This window comes from Alligator mississippiensis, chromosome 5 (genome assembly GCF_030867095.1).
Source record: "Alligator mississippiensis isolate rAllMis1 chromosome 5, rAllMis1, whole genome shotgun sequence".
NCBI lineage: Eukaryota > Metazoa > Chordata > Crocodylia > Alligatoridae > Alligator > Alligator mississippiensis.
In genome coordinates, this window is record NC_081828.1 from 17,928,867 (window position 1) to 17,945,848 (window position 16,982).

A 16,982-nucleotide genomic window follows, 5' to 3' on the forward strand; every position below is an offset into this window, starting at 1 on the left:
AAATTATTACTATTTATATTTTCCCTCAGCAAAAATGGCACGTTCGTCTTCTAACATATGGAAGCAAATCTACACTAAGTCATTGAGACAAAAAAAAAGATCTGTATGGCAACAAACACTGCAAAATTAAACATGTATTTCCAAATGCTACCAGAAAGACCAAGCACATGCTTAGATGCATGAAATGTTCTCACTGAATTAAAAATCTTCCATGAGTAGAACTGAAAGTCTAGAAGAAGAGCATCTGAGAGCAAATGTTGCTGATGCATGGATCCAGAAATCCTTAAGCTGGTGTGACATCACCACCTGGAAGTATTGTACATACAGCTCTTCAGTCACCAGGAAAACAACAGACTCTTCAGTCAACTACATCTAAAAGATGTCCAACAACGACTTCAGTTATAGATAAGATGTGACCTGAATATCAACAGAAATTAACCAACCTCTCACAAGAGTAATCCATACGTCTGGTACTTCATCGTTAGTCACTGTGAAAAGAGTTATCGACTGGCAACATTTAAACTATTAGGACCATCATACCAGTTCCCCAGCAGCAGCAAATATTCTTTAAGCAAACCTGTTCTACAGCCAGAATGTGTAACGCACATTTATTGATGAAAAAGAAAGATGCACTGTGTCTGATAGTACTTACAGGTGGATGGACAAAGGTAAAAGGGGAAGGAATAAAATGTTATGATAAAAACCTATTTCAGATGGTGTTTTACAAGAGCCTTGAAACAGGAGGGAACAGATGTACTGCAAAGCATAAGTTAAGTACAAGAGAACATGCTAAATACTAGAGAAAAGAGGTGAGAAAGTATTTGCTTTACTGAGCCAACAGAGCCAGTAACAGACTGGGACATCCCAGCGATCAAATCTCCACATATTACTGCAGCTGGATATGTTTCCACTGGCCTAAAACTGCTTCTTAGAGATTTTCATGAAGCAGGGTACACTGAAAATATAAACCTGAGAGCAGAAGAAAGCATAAAATATTGGATAACTACTCATAGCAAGATTCTTTGAAAAGTAATAAAAGTTAAAGCACAAGGAAAGGTAAGAATAAAAGGGTAAATCTGAAATATTAGCAAAGCAAGATAGGGAAGAAGTGATGTTATGTGAAACAATATTTGAAACAACACTGTAATTCAAGAAACAGTGATAACTTAAGATCTTAAACACACGATAGTACTAGGTGAGGATATCTTCTGAGTTCACCTAAAGAACACCTCTGAGGATTCTGTAGCCAACTGCTTCTGCGCTGTACGCTCAATATATGCCCAAAATGAAGTCAGCATCTCCAGCCAGTAGACAGACAGAATTTTGACACAAACCAATACATTTTGCTGCAACCCTCTTAGATCCAAAGTTCAAATGTAGCAATGATAGTGATAACAGATAGGACTGTGCAAAATGGGCCCTATTTGATTCAGATTTGGCCCAAATCAGGGACAGTGATTCGATCCATTGATTTGGATCACTGTCCTTGATTCAATTCAGCCAATCCAAATCAGAAGATTCAATGCTGATTCAGTGAATCAGCAATTTGGACACAGGCACAGCTTTAAATGTTTTTTTCCACATACCTTGAGGTGGCAGGCATGGCTTGTGATTGCTGCAGTGTTGGGGCATATGCAGCGTCCCACAGGAGTGGGGGTGGAGGGGTGGGGGGGCTCTCCAGCATGCTTGGCAGCAAACCCAGAAGTGGACCGGACACACTTCCGGGTCTGCCGGGGGGCCTCCCTGTGCCCCCTCCCGGCTCGGTGATCAGTCACAGGGGGACCCTGGGTGCCCCCCCAGACCCAGGAGGCACCAGTCGCTGAGTCAGGGGCCACAGGGTATCCCCTGTGCACTTCCCAGTGGACTGGAAAGTGGACCGGAAATGCTCCTGATCCACTTCTGGGTCTGCTGCAAACTGCGCTGGGGGGCCCTCCATGCTTCTGTGGGACACTGCGTCTGCCCCAGCATCGCAGTGATCAGAGCCCCTGCTATCTAGAGGTACATAGAAAAAACATTTAAAGCTGTATCTACCTCCAAATCGCCGAATCTGTCCAAATCGCTGAATCTGTCCAAATTGTCTCGGAAGGTTCCAAATCGATTCGGAGAGATTAAAGGATCCTCTGATTCTATTCGGATTCAGAGATTTGGCCACCGAATTGGGCCAAATCGAATCAGGGACCAAAGCTTCGCACAGCCCTAATAACAGCACTATTGTAGTTTTTGACTGAATTAAAAACAAGCAACACATTTAGGACTAGATATTGGAAAAGTATTTTGAAACACTGCAGAGTACAGAACATCATCAGGTATTGGGTCCAGGAGTCCAATCCGGTAATTTGACAAGCAATTTAATATTGTGGGAAGGGCTGGGGGGGGGGGGGATCTGCAATGCTCCACTTCTGACCTTTTCTGTTGCTCTTCTGCTTTGGATTCTTCCATTTTCTGCATGCTAAAAAATAGGTAAATGTTTGGAAATGTATACGTAAAACAGAGACACAGGATAAAACAAAAGAGTTAAACTTTTTCTAATTCGTCTAAATCTTCAGTTTAATAAAGTACATGCAGATAATAATTCTTTACATGTTTTTGGGTGCAAACACTCTTCTTCAGGTATAGGGAGAGTCTGCTGGTGTTGTGTTCCCCATAGGGGAGTAGAAGCCAATATGCAAAATGCAGGTCTGTGAAAAAGCAAAGCATTGGCCTATGTCCTTAGACCAACATGGCTACAACCAACAACCCTGAAAATCATATTGAAAGTTCAAAAAAAGAACATGATGTTTCAGAAGCAGATTCTGGTTAGAATAATTACAAGAAAAGAGGTGTGGAAGCATTTCCAACATTATAGTAGTAATTAGACTGCTTTTCAGTTGTATTAAAGTTGCTTATAGGATCACTAGTTTTGCCTACAAGTATGACATTTTACATATAAAGATAATGCAGTGTTGAAGTGTGGTGTTTACGATAAGGTCTGGATATATGCCCATGTTTATTGTTGGTCCTTAATATTGCCCTGTGCTAACAGCATTTTAATTAATATAATGTATAATATTATACATGTATAATATTAATATAGGCCATATATATGTATGTATGTATTCAATTATATAAATATATAATTATATTATTAATAATTTACATATACTTCTCTATAGAATAAAGAATATATCCTTTATTCTTTATATCATATCATATATAATTCTACAATTAATATAGAATTATATAATAATATTAAAATAGGTCAGGAAGGAATATCAGGAGGTCATCTAATCCAATTCCTTGCTCAAGGCAAGACCATTCATCCCAGGCAAGTGTTCGTTTAACCTAAATTTAAAAACTTTCAATGATGTAGATTGCACAACTTTCCCAGGTACTGTGCTCCAATGCTTGACCACCCTCATAGTTTGAAAGGTCTTCCTAATATCTGATCTGAGTTTCTCTTATTGCTAGGCAAGATCATTACTTCTTGTCCTGGTCCCACTGGGCACAGAGAAGAGTTGATCTGTGCCCTGTTCATAACAACCTTTCTGTACGTAATGTCTTCTAAACTGCTATTTTGTTGCTCTCTTCTGGACTCTTTCCAATTTCCCATTTCTTTCTTGAACTGTGGTCTCCAAAACTGGACATTATGATTCCCTAGTGCTGCAAAAAGTGTAATAATTGTCTCCTATTATTTAAATACAAGTCTTATTAATACATTCCAGTAAGGTATTGTTTTTTCAGCACTAATACTACACTACTGACTCATTTAGCTTTCCATAACTTCCAGTTTCTTTTCAGCAGTAGTGCAGCCTAGCCAGTCGCTCCATGGTCTATTTTTGGGTATTTGATTGTTCCATCTTAAGAGCAGGATTGGCACTTACTGAATTTCTTCTATTTGAGACCATTTTTCTACTTTAGCAAGGTCATTCTGAATCCCAATCCTGATAGTCCTGGCTATGCCACCCAGCTTGGTGCCATCCATCAAGGTAGCGCTCCAATTCCATCCTCCCAGTCATTAATGAAAATATTAAAGAGTACTGGGCCTGGGTGTGACAGACCATGTGACAGAGTTTTATGATATTTCTATTTTAAATGTGTTCATCTTATTATAATATTGTGCGTTTTGGCTTCTCTTAAAGAAGTGGAAAAAAGGAAACAGGAAAAAAGGATTAATGACAGGGGTGGGATAAATACAGCCCGCAGGCCAGATCTGGCCCACTAAGGAAATATAACTGACCCAGGTGTAGAGGCAGCCTGGGCCATGGCACATGGTGCTGGTTCCGCTGTCCCCAGGTGCACGGCAGGGCAGGGGCGGTGCAGCAGCTGGACTCCACTTCCCAGCAACCCCGGCAGCAGTTCCTTCTGGCTGCCACCCATAGGTGGTGGAAGTGGGGGTGACTAATGGAGCTTTCCCCCCCCCATGCAGGGCAGCGGTAGGGCCACAAGACAGCCTGGTTGAGGGCTTCCGGTGGCTGAAGCAAGGGTGGGGAGGGAGTGAGGCTGGGGCTAGGGGAGGGGAAGGCACTGCACAGCTAGTGGGGCATGAGACTGAGCCATGAGCGGATCGTCCAGCCATGCTCGTCCTGCTATGCGCACCCTGGGTGGCATGGGGGCGTGAGCCTGCAGATCTGCATGGGGCAGGACAGGCTGCCGCTGTGAGCTGGGGCCAGAGCTGTGCTGGACTCTTCTGACTCAGGGCAGGGTGGGCGCTGGGGTCCCAGGGGCTCTGTCCCCTCTGGCCTGGTGGTGCAATCAAGGCCGGCCCCACTCCAGCTCCCCCCCAAGCGGTGTAGGGCTGGGAATGGGGCTGGTGTGTAGGGGCAGCCAGGGCTGGTGCAAGCCTGAGGGGTGCTGGATTTGTTGGTGCAGGGGGCGCTGGCACCAGACAATGATCCCGGGCATGGGGAAGCTGCAGCCACACAGATGCAGCTGGCCCCATCCCTGAACCCGATCCTGGGCCCAGCTCTGCTCTGCTCTCTCCCAAATCCCTGCCCAGCCCCACTTCCTTTCCCCCTGCCCCACACTTTCCCACTGAGGAGGCATGTGCGCACATGCACGTATGCTCAGCCCTGCCCTGCCCTGCCCCCCCCCCCCAATTTTCTCCCCCTGCCTATGCTGCTACCACTAGTTTGTCCACCATCACTGGACCCAGGCCTGCTGCCTGGGCCACCCTGGCCCATCTGCCCTGCATCCACTGCTGGGGTTGCTGGATGGAGCAGGTGGGCAGGGTCCCTGTAGGCAGGGCACACTTGGCCAGGCATCTGGGGAGCCACATCCAGGAATGGGATGGGTGGGCAGAGGCCAGGGCCAGGATTGCTGGATGGTGACTGTGGGGCCAGGACCCAGGGCAGAGCCCTAATCCATTTGCTGCACCACCCTTGATCTGCAACGAGGATCATAGCTCTGCCCCAGGCCCCCGTCTTGCACTGTCACTGCCCTGTAATCCCAGCCCTGGGCCCCACCCGCTGGTTCCTCTTCCGGGTGCTGCTCCCTGCCTGCCTGCAGCTCCATCCCATCCACCCAGCCAAGCATGCCCTGCCTGGGATATCTGGGCTGGTCTCTACAGAACCCTGCCCTCCCGCTCCGTCCAGCACCCTCTGCAATGGGTTCGGGGTAGATGGGCCCAGGCCAGACAATATCAATTGTCCCCCTCCCCCCTCCACTGTGCCAGGCCAGGTCAGCACCTCCCCACCTCCAGCCTGCAACAGCTCCCCCAAATCCTCCAGCCAAAATAATCAGACACTCCTGGTTAATGGTGTCCTTGTTTAGTAGAGCGGCAGACCTGGGGGACAAGACAAGACAAGGATTTTTGCACCAACAGAGACTGAATAACTTTGTTGACAAATTAACAAGGTGGGGATGAGAAGCAACACTCAGGAGGCTTCCAGATAAGCATGACAATTAACAAAGCAGGAAGGAAACAGCATGACGACCTGAGATCAGGAGACAGTCTGAAGAGAGAGACCAGCCAAGCTGTTTTGGGGCGAACTGTAGACAGCTAAGTGACTTGGGCTCTCAGAGCTATGTGGGCTGGAGTGGTGACAGAAGGACCGCTCAACACTTTGGAGCGGGGGTGAGAACATCTGTCCGAGTGGCCTTTCTCCAATAAATGCCTGTACTGAAGAGGAGCCAGCTGTTTTGCTGCTTGGAACTTCGGGCTACAACTCTCACTTATCGAGAGGTAAAATCTCTTTCTCAGGAACTGACCTGGAAATTAGTTTCCCCAAGGCAAGGCCACAAAAAACCCCCATGGAGGTTCAAGAACCAAAAGACCATGACATCAGGATGGGAAGGAGGCAGGGCTTCCCTCTAACCTTGAAGCCAATCCAGGGCACACTCTCAGAGAGACCAGACAAGGCCAGAGAAGTTCCAAGCGTGCACCCGCCTCCGGGAATCTCTGGCACCAGGACGCCTGCTGGGGAACTCCACTTCACATCCCCGCCCAGTCTGACAGTGAACCATTGATGACCACTCTGAGCTTGATTATCTAACCAGGTAAGCACCTGCCTTTTCATCTAGACAGGTGGTTCTCAACCTATTTGCCATAGTGGGCCACACCTGCACCTCTCAGTGTGTTATGTGAGCCGCATGCACACAACTTACTTCCTATGTATCCGTTTAAAAATGCTTTGTATTTGTTATCTGACAGTAATGCAAGACAAATCAATATTCTGTAATACTTCTCATTTCTAACTGTCATACATCTTTACTTTTTTTTAACAGGATGTTACATTGGCTATGGCAGTGTGCTGATGGGTCACAAGCAGCCCGCAGGTTACAGGTTGAGAACCACTGATCTAGACTACACTTCCTTAGTTTGCTCATGAGAGTACTGTGGCAAACAGTGTAAAAATTCTTGCTAAAGTTGAGGTATATCATATCTAATGTTTTCCCTCCACTGATAAAAATAATCACCTAGTTATGGAAGAAAATTGGGTTGAGATGCTTATAGGCCACGTTTTTCCTTTAAAAACTTGAGTTTCTTTTTTGTCTGCATAGTAACTTTATTTATTACTCTTTCTGAGCCATTCTGATATAACCTGAACTTTTGTTTTCAAGCCAACAATATGGATGCTTTCCATTTTCAACATTTTAACAGGCCAACATGCAAATCCTGCCCCCCCGCTCCCAAAAAAAAACAAAAACAAAAAAACCAAAACCCAAAACAAAACCCAACGCTTGCGTGGTACAGGTCAAGTCTATTTGGTGGCAGACTGCCTGGGTCTAACAGCTGTGCTCAAGCATGCCACACTCCTCCATGCAGCCTGCCTCCCTGACTGGAAGTTGCATACGTGTATCCATGCAAGGCTAAGGGCAAGGCTAATCAGGATGGGAGTGGGCTTACTGGCATTGTCACTCAGCAGTGCTATAATCATGGTAGGTTTATAATGTAGATACAGCTTCTGGTGCAGCTTCATCTTTACTACCGGAAGTCGTGGCGCACTGAAGTAAAAACAACCTATTTCATTAATTCATGAACATGTCTAATAGCGTAAAGTTGTACTTTCTTTTATACTTTCTACTAAATTATACACTTCTAATTTGAAAGAAGGAAAGAAGAATTTTATTGACTACTTTAAGCATAATGAGATATCCAATGGAACTGAAGAAAAATGAAGCAGAAGCACATCTGTACAAGCTTGGAAACATTTTTATTTCAAAAACTTAATTTCCAGCCTTAGGAGATTATTGCCTTTACTTGATATGGGATTTCCAAAAACTGTAGGGAACTATGGAAGTGATAAGGCAGTTTATTTTCCTGTGCAATAGTATAGAAGAACATACCAGAGATTTAACCTGTACTTGATTGGAATATATTGATAGGGATTTCTGAGGAAAATTCATGGTATTACACGCTATTTCAAAAAGATTTCTAACCACTGTGAATTGACAGATACATTTTAATGACAGAAAAATCATTACCCTGTATTTTAAGTAATATTACATTTAAAGATATTTTTTCCTGATGCAATATTAAATGGGAGGCTTTGGGATCTACGGAAACACATAACATTATTTATAGCCTTTTCCTTTACAACCAGCTGAGAGGTATCCTCAGTAGCCATTAGCTAAAGCAGAGCTAATAATATCATGAAAAGCTTCCCCCTGTAAAAGAGAAAAAATAACATATGGTATTGCATTATAATTGTGTTTTTAATGAATGAAATGCTCTAAAAAGCCCTATTTACAAACGAAGTGATGTCTATTATCTACATAATAGAAATAAAGAGAAAAAATAGCTAAGCTAGTATGGTATTGGCTGCGTCCTTTTAGATTTTACTGTTACCTAAAGAACACCTTTCAGAAATAGCTGAAATAGGATTTCAGGACAGGTAGGACTGTGTGGAATGCATTTGCTACATCATACTTCCAGGTGCCCACTTATACCTTTAATAACTTTATTTATAAAGGAGATTAATCTTCAGGATACTATATGTTGAGTAACTATGCTTAAAAATGCTATGGCCTGGTAAATGTTGACTTTTCACTTTAACATTAGTAACATATATATTACAAATAGTAGGTCTCTAGTGTGCTAGGCACTGTACCGAAACAAACTTAAAAAGAAACTATTGCTTACCCAACAAACTAATACGAGAGGTGTGGACACATGAAGACTTGGAGCGCTTTCAAGAGGGGAAATTTCAAAAGGGCAGCAGTTCCTACATTTTAACTGTTGTGTGAACAAGCTAAGAATGATTCAAATGCAGCAAAACAACTCTAAAAACAACTTTAAAGCTCATTCTTCCATGTTAAAGTTAAAGGGTGTGTATCCACACCCAAAATGTAGACAAGATAATGAATATGAGAAAGCTTTATCAAAAGCTGGAATCTGAGGCACAGAGGCTCATTACACAGGAAATCTCTGGTAACCAAACACAGATCTCTTGAATCTCAGTCCTTGGCCTTTCTTTCCTTTCCAACTTACTGCGAACTATCTATGCTTAAAATATTTAGACTTCAGAGAAATCTTATGCCATTACAGGGATAGCTTGTAGTAAAAAGCTTAATAATTTTTTTCAAAGTACAATAACAATTATTTGGCTTCTAAGCTCTTTGAGGCAAGCACTTGTTTTTTCTTCCATGTTTGTGCAGCACCTACCACAAGGGGTTTGACAGTAATACTATATTTACTCAAATCCAAGAAGAGGTTCCCCCACATTCAACATGGGGGAAATGCCCCTTGTCTTGGATTCAAGTACAAGACAGGAGAGCAGTGCCTACAGTTTTGACTCTAACCCAGAGCCAGCACGTACTCTGTCCTCCATGTGCTCAAGGACAGAGTTGGAGCTGCTGCTCCTCCTGCCACCTGCCCTGTGCAGCCTCTGCTCCCTGTTACCACCCACCCTTGCTGCTGCTGCCTATCCCCCTGCCACTGCTTACCTTCCTGTTGCAGCTCCAGCTCTAGCCCAGGGCATGGAGCACAGATTGTATGTTGGCTCTGGCCCTCGTCCAGCTATGTAATAGCAGCAGTGAATTGTTGTAGCTCCAACCATGGTTCCATGGACAGGGTGGGGGCCAGATCTGCTACCACTGCAGCTGCTGCTATGTGGCTGGACAGGGACTGGAGCCAGTATGTACTCTGTGCTCCATGCCCCAGACCAGAGCTGGAGTTATGAAAGGAAAGTTAGCTGTGGCAGGTGACATTGGGGGCAGGCGCTGGGGGGAACAGGCACTACCAGGAGGGTTGGGTGGAAGGAGGGACAAATGGTAGAGGGTGAGATTCCGGGGGAGGCATAGACACCATGGTGGGGGCAGGGTTGGGATGGGCGGGTGCCAACAGGTACAGATACCATGGGAAAGCAGGGTGGGCAGTGAGGGGTGGGGGGACAGGTGGCAGGGGTAGACTACTTGACCTGCCCCCCCGCACCTGCTCCCTTGCTGCTGCTTTCTCTGCTGCAGTCGTGAGGAGAACAAATTTAAGACAAGCCTCCAATAATTAGATTCTAGACAGGGAAAATCATGTAAAATGTGTAAATTTTCTGTGTCCAAAATCTAGTTACTGGGCAGTCATAAAGTCAAAGTCATCTTGGATTTGGGTAAATCCAATAATAATAAGTTAGTATTGTTTAATCCTTCAGGTCAAATATTCTTATTCACCTTTAGGCTTCTCTTTTCCTCAAAATTACTTTTGTACACCAGAACTTCATGGGCTTTACCATGGGCACTATTCATGCTGTTTTACAAATTGGGAAACTGTGGCACAGAGAAAGTGTGACTTGTCCAGAGTGGCAGAGGCAATGACAGAGCTGAATGCTTTTACCACGTATAGAGCACAGAACTAGATAATGTGTTTGTCAGTTCATGTGCAGACTACGCCATAATGTGAATGCTGAAAGTTACTGGAATACCCAGATGCTGGCAGAATTCTGGAAATTAGAAAAGGTAGGCAGGACCGTTTGATTTAATCAGCATATCCCTTTACCACAGAGGAGCCTGAGGGTAATTTAGCACAGATCTGTGCTGGCTATCAGTAGGTAGGTATGAAATGAGATCTACAGGTGCAACAAGTTTGTAGGAAAGAAAAGGACAGCATTAGTGTGAACCTATATTCTGCCTGGCCAGGAGTGGGCAAACACTCCCTGCACTGTCAGCTAGACATGGAGTCATGCTTGAGACACAATTGTGTCTCAATCTAGCGGGGGTAGCTGAGCAGCAGTTGGTGTGATCAAATATGATTCCTGCCTCCACCCTGAATGCTGCTTCTCTAACCGGGCCTATAGAGAACCTGAAGCGTATAAGCACATTCTGCAGCTTTTGGAACATGGTGCAAAAGCTACACCGAACAGTTCATCTTCTGGCTACAGTTTTTCAAGCAAGTAGACTACAAGGCCTGAAGCTGACCTCATGTTCTGGTTCATGAAAATCCTAGTGTTTATGCATGAATAAGACCAGGAGCCCACTCAGAAATTAACTCGTGTATACATTAACATATTTTGTTATTTACATCTTCCTTACTCTTAATTCTTTAGGAGAAACATTTTTCTGAAGAAAGGTAGCCAAATAAACATGTGGGCACCTGTGAGTCATACCTTGTTATAATCTGAAGCCGTTAGATTTCTTAACTCATACACACTGACTTGTCCCGTACTGTCCCCTATTAGAAGGCAGTCTGTGTTTTTAGCAAAAAGTAAAGTTGTGAATTTCACCCCTGGGTTGGCATAACTAATGATTAAGGGGTCCAAACTGCAAACAGAGAATGAAATTATGTTGATATCTACTAGAACTGAAACAAATAGACATTTTCCTAACATCACAGAACATAATTATAGCAGTAGTCTAAACATAAATAAAGTACTGCAGTACCTTCTACTTTTATGCTCTGGATCAGTGTGCTCATACTCTGGGCCAGCTGAATGGCACAGGGCTCATCCATGGGTCGAGCACGCCCCATGCTTCCCCCAAGTGCTGGCACTGGACCCAATCATGGGGCCAGGTGGAGGCAGTGTAGGTCCCAGGGCATGATCTCAGCTGGGTGGAAGTAGTGCAGAAGCTATACTGTCCAGCTCAGCCAGGATCAGGCTCCATGGGCCTCCTGCTGCCCCCACCCAGCCTCCACGCATCAGGATTGAGCCCTGAGCTGCTCTGTGAGCCCAATCTGTGTGCCACAGCCCACAGGACTCCCCACAGATCTTTGGGGCTGGATGACAGTGCCAGGGCCTGGATCTGGCCTGCAGGCCAGGGGTTGAGCACCCCTACTCGGGATGAACAAAACTCTTAAAACTCCAAGTAATAATGATAGTGCATTTTGCCAGTTCTCAACCCTTACCAGGCAACATTGGTGACACATAGGGGGTGCACATGCCTGCCCTGAGATTGGCCGCTGCTGAAACTGCCAGCGGTCGCCAATTGCTGCTCGGTGCCCGCCATCCCCCGCCCAACGCAGCTGCCTGCAGGTGGTCCCCGCTCAGCCTGCCCTCACCACCACCATGCCCCTGCTGCCGACACCATCACCACCGCCTGTGGGCAGTTGCCACCCCCTGCAGCCTCAGGAGGCATGAGGCATTCTTACCAGCCCAGATACCCTGGTTACCTAAAATATTATCTGTTCTACTGTCTAATTTTTACTTTCTTGTAATACAAATAATTTGAGTTTTAGCAAAACACTATACAGGGCCTAATTCTCCACTGTTTTACACTAGTTGTAGGCATTTACACTGGGAAGATCAGGTTTGCAGTACTACCACAAGTATATGTGAACAAAAAACTGTATTGTGACAACTTTAAACCCAATTTGCATCAGTGCAATGAACTGAAGGGGGACTAGCCTTTGCAACTGGTGTCTTATCTGTAAAACTCTCAACATATTTAAGCTCAAGAATTTTTTTTAAAAATCCACGAAAATGATAGCATCTATGATTTGTAGCAGAAAAGGATCTGTACAATTATCAATTCCCTAAGCCATCCAGTCACTAACCCTTTTATTAAAAGGTGCTCTGATATACACTTTATTGTAGCTAGCTGATGTGTTAGGATGCAGTATAAAGTTATATGCAAATAAATATATGCTTTGCAATTATAATCATCAGGTATTAGTACTAATTGGATCCTTCAGGCACTATGGGTGCTGACAGATGTGGATTAAAAAAAAATCATGCTTTACTGGAAGAAACAGCGTTCTAGTTCAACCTGGCTCCGCAGCATCTGTATAGTTCAGGCGATTCAGCGAGGCTTTTTCACACTATAATAGCTGATTCAATCAGCTATTGGATAAAAACACCAAAAAAGCCCCACTAAAGTGCCCAATCTATACAGCCATTGGATGAGCTGGGTCCAACTAACATGATGCCTCTTCTGGGCATGTGCTGGGCTCGGCACAGGGGCACGCAGTTTTAAGTGCCGTTTTGGAGGTTTTTTTATGTCTGTAAACAGCCAAACATACTAGAAATATTTAATGATAACAATACTGTACTTCTATTATGTCAGAATCCTCCTCGAGAAGAATTATTACTTACGTGCTGACACTAAGGTCCCAAATTTCCACTCTACTTTCATTCACCGCTGCAAAAATAAAGGCTGATTTGGGAGACCACATAATGTCATGAACCACAGTAGTGGTGGAGCTGAAAGTTAAATGTGGCTTAATTGAATCTTGGCACCATAAAATAATACTCCAGTCTGCAGAACAGCTTAAAAACATGTCAGTGCTGAATGGATTCCATGCAATCTTGTACACAGGACCCTTCACATCGAAGAAAAGGTGGGGAAAGAAAAAGATTGTGAATTATTCCAGAACTTATACTTTCAAGCTAGGTTAAAGAAGTCTAATGAGGTTTGGCACTCAAAATTCACTGACTTTCCTCAAGAGTTAGGTACTTAATTGCCTTCTGTTTTTAATGATCATTAGTTAAAGTTTATATTCTCTACCTCTTTCACATACATGTACACACACATGCATAAGCATAACAAAAACTAGAGAAGGGCTCTATTTTTAGGAGCAAAAAGTATTTGGGTGATACTGATGATTCGGTAGTGATTTTACTTTTCCCTTTGAGTCACTTTTGATTCAGTGATGTTAGGAGAAACTGCTGCTAATACTGCAATCTTTTGGATGAGACATAAATAGATATGCAAACTTATTGTATTGTTAAACATTTTACAGCTAGTGTTGGAGTGATGTAGCCATAATGTTCCAGAAAAAAATATGAGATAAGGAATTGAGTAGGTGATATCTTTTGTTGGATCAAATGTACAGTAATGAAATGTATTAATCTTGGTAGCACTTCAGCAAGAGTACCAGAGTTGGATATCTTGGGTCTGCCAGGGTTACCAATAATACTATACAGTTGGTCCAATAAATGGTCCATGATTAGCAATTCTTAAATAATCTGTATATTGAAGAAGGTAATACCCAAAGGAGTTTTGAATGCTTTATACCTTGTAGCTTGTTGTTAGCCTAAGAAAAGCAGCTTTGGTTTTAATATCCATGTTTCAATATGTTATCTGATGAATATAAGATGTGAAATAATTAAACTTGTTCAGTGTAATCAAATATTGTTTCTGATGTAGCTGACCCAGCAACTTTTTCTGTGTAAACTACCCACCTTATGTGCTCTGTAAGTCTCTAGGAACTGCTCATTGTATGAACAAGAACATTTGTGTATATGCCCTTCTTCAGTTCCAGCCAGATATATATTAGTATCCTGAAACAAAAATACAAATAACCTACATTGGGATTTATCTCGTTTGACATTTCTGTTCCTTTTTCATGCCCTTGTGACAAGCTATTTAGCAGTATTTGCAGATTTTAAGTTCTGACAGACAGACCATGCCATGAGCACTCTGGTGTGGGTGGGTGCAGTGTTTGTGGGGTGTGTGACTGTGTGTGGGGGAGGGTATGGTGGACATCCCCCCAGAGCCTGTCAACACCTGCCTCACAACAGCTCAGAGCCTCTGCATCCTGCAGCGCCTCCCCCCACTGCCAGCAGTGTGCATCCCCAGCGCACCCCACACCCACTCCAGACTCACCCCCGCTAGAGTGGATCGGCTGGAACTGGGCACAGCTCTGACCCAGCCTGCCCCACCGCCACCCACCTGTGGCATTTCCTACCACACCCTGGGCATGTAGTGCAGCTGGGGTGGCTCTGCAGGTGGACTACCTGCTACCTGTCTAGGTAGCACAGGCGGCGGTGGTGGCTCTTTCTGTCTGCTGCCGCCCCATGGTACTAGCAGGGACCCACATTGCACAGCCCCAACCCCACACGCTCTGCACCTGCTCCAGGTTCACCTGCCCAGGCTCAGCAGCAGCACGGGACAAAAGCTATTGCTCAGCATGGGGAGAAAGCAGCCCATCACCCTCCTGCTGCCAGCCGTTCCTGCTGCAACCACCCAGAGCCCATGCAAGGCTGCTCTGTGTTGCCACCACTGCCCCACAGGGCAGTCTAGAGGCAGTGGTGACAGCAGCAGAGACCCAGGGCAGCCCTGCACGGACTCTGGGTGGCTGCAGCAGGGGGCTGCCAGTAGCAGAAGAGGCTGTTTTTACCCTGCACTGAGAAACAGCTTTGGTCCCATGCTGCCACTGCTGAGCCTGGGAGGGAGAGCCTGGAGCAGGCACAGAGCGCCATGGGGTCAGGACTGTGCAGCATGGGGGGGAAAGTGGTCCCTCCTGCTGCTGGTAGCTCCCTGCTGCAGCCACCTGGAGCCCGTACAGGGCTGTCCTGCATTTATGTCAAAGTCACCACCTCCTCCAGGCTGCCCCGTGGAGCAGCGGTGACAGCACTGAGCAGAAACAGGGCAACCCCATGTAGGCTCTAAGCAGCTGCAGCGGGGAACTGCTGGCAGCGGGAGCAAGAAGGGCCACTCCCCCACATCGCCATGCTGAGCAACAGCTTCTGCCTTGTGCTACTGCTGCTGAGCCTGGATGGGTGAGCCCAGAGCAGGGGTGGGGCGTGCAAGGTTGAGGCTGTGCAGCATGGGTCTGGGGCTTGTGGTGGTGGCAGCTGAAAGGAGCTGCCTGCCACCTGGGCTACCTAGAAAAGCAGTCCAGCTGTGGAGCAGCCTCAGCCCTGCTGTGTGCCCAAGGGCAGCAGGATGCACCATGGCTGGACTGTGCCTGGGCCAGGGGACCAAGGGACCTGCCACAGGCCAGACAAATACCCACCATGGCCGGATTCATCCTGCAGAATATATTCTGCCCACCCCTGCTCCAGCTAAATGAGTAAAGGCAAAACACATTAATCTGCTGAGGCCACGCATCTTCCATTCTGAAACTTTCATTCATTTACAGGTGGACATTGCTCTAATTTGGGGAGCTGACTAACTTAGGTCTTCAGTATCCAGGAGCTGTAAAAGTGGCATGCAGCCGAGTTCCTGTGTGGGCTTAGCTCAAAGGAAACCAGGAATCAGGCTCTCTAATTTACGTGGATTGGTATTAGGAGTAAATACATTAATTCTTAACATAAACAAATCAAAGGCACAGTTATTTGGCTAGGCTGAGCTAAGAAACAGTCTATTTATGAATAAATATATTGAGCCTGTAAAAGTGATACCTTCTTTCTTTCATATGTCAGGAAAACAGATAATCACAACATATGGTGGCTGTTAGAATACATAGGTCAAAGTGTCACCTTGTGTAAGCTTGTATAGGCCTGATCTTCTTATATCAGTTGAAGATCTGGCCCATAACATTTAGTTCTGCTAGATAAAAGTTTAGCCATGATGCAATTCCTGAACCTACCTTTGGATGAAAGTCAAAGCACATTCCTGGAGCCTGCCGAGATATCAAAGCTTCACTTTTCTTTTCTTTTTCACCTGTTATTTTTTTTCTTTCACTTCCTATTCGCTTTAGTTTCAATAGATCTGTTCAAATGTACAGTAAATGAAATTGTTTTTCATGAAAAAGATACAAGTATATTATAATGTTCTGGATAATTCACAAGTAGTTAGAATGTTTAACAACTCTGAAAGGTTTTACCTAGGGCTTTTTTACATGGGGAAATTTGCAATATAAAGTACTTAGGCAATCATTACCATATTTTCTCATGTAATATCCCCTCCCTTCCCCCCCCCCCCCCAAAATAAAAAAAAAACCAAAACAAAACATGCACCCTGCTTTGGAAGACAGAACGTAGAAAAAAAAGTGTTTCTGAGGGTCACAGCCAACTGTGTGACATGAAGTAAGTGTTCCTGGAAAAACAGTTTCCAGGAAGTGTGGCATCCCAGGAGATAGTCTGGGTAAGGCAACAGCAGGCAGCAGGAACTTCCTGGTAAAACAGCAAGTTCCTGATGCCTCACTCAAATCATCTCCTGGGATGCCACATTTCCTGGACACTTTCTTTCCCCAGAAGGACTTACTCTGTCGCACAAGGTTAGACCACAGACTCTTGCAAGGTCAGTAGCAAGACTGCTAGTTCTTTACCACAAGTATTTCTTTGTATAATTCCTGTAAATAAAATGTTGTTTTTGCATCACAGGCCTCATCAGGATACTACTAACTACTCACTTCCTGCTTCAGGCACAGGTGCTCAGCTGTGAGAGGCTTAACCCAGCCTAACACAAGTAGC

General features: G+C 44.9%; 1 protein-coding gene across 2 annotated transcripts in view; it reads right to left on the reverse strand.

The window, feature by feature from the left end:
• Nucleotides 1-7,612: 7,612 nt before the first annotated feature.
• DNAI4 (dynein axonemal intermediate chain 4) overlaps nucleotides 7,613-16,982 on the reverse strand; it is a 31,862-nt gene continuing 22,492 nt past the window's right edge. The window contains exons 13-17 of one of the 2 annotated variants that reach the window (XM_006277424.4): nucleotides 16,157-16,278; nucleotides 14,025-14,123; nucleotides 12,936-13,162; nucleotides 11,013-11,166; nucleotides 7,613-8,085 (exon numbers count right to left, since the gene is read on the reverse strand). In XM_006277424.4, the coding sequence (XP_006277486.3) occupies nucleotides 8,035-8,085; nucleotides 11,013-11,166; nucleotides 12,936-13,162; nucleotides 14,025-14,123; nucleotides 16,157-16,278 (653 nt within the window). In that variant the 3' untranslated portion in view covers nucleotides 7,613-8,034. The remainder of the gene's footprint in view (nucleotides 8,086-11,012; nucleotides 11,167-12,935; nucleotides 13,163-14,024; nucleotides 14,124-16,156; nucleotides 16,279-16,982) is intronic. The other variant, XM_019489169.2, reaches the window with a different exon arrangement.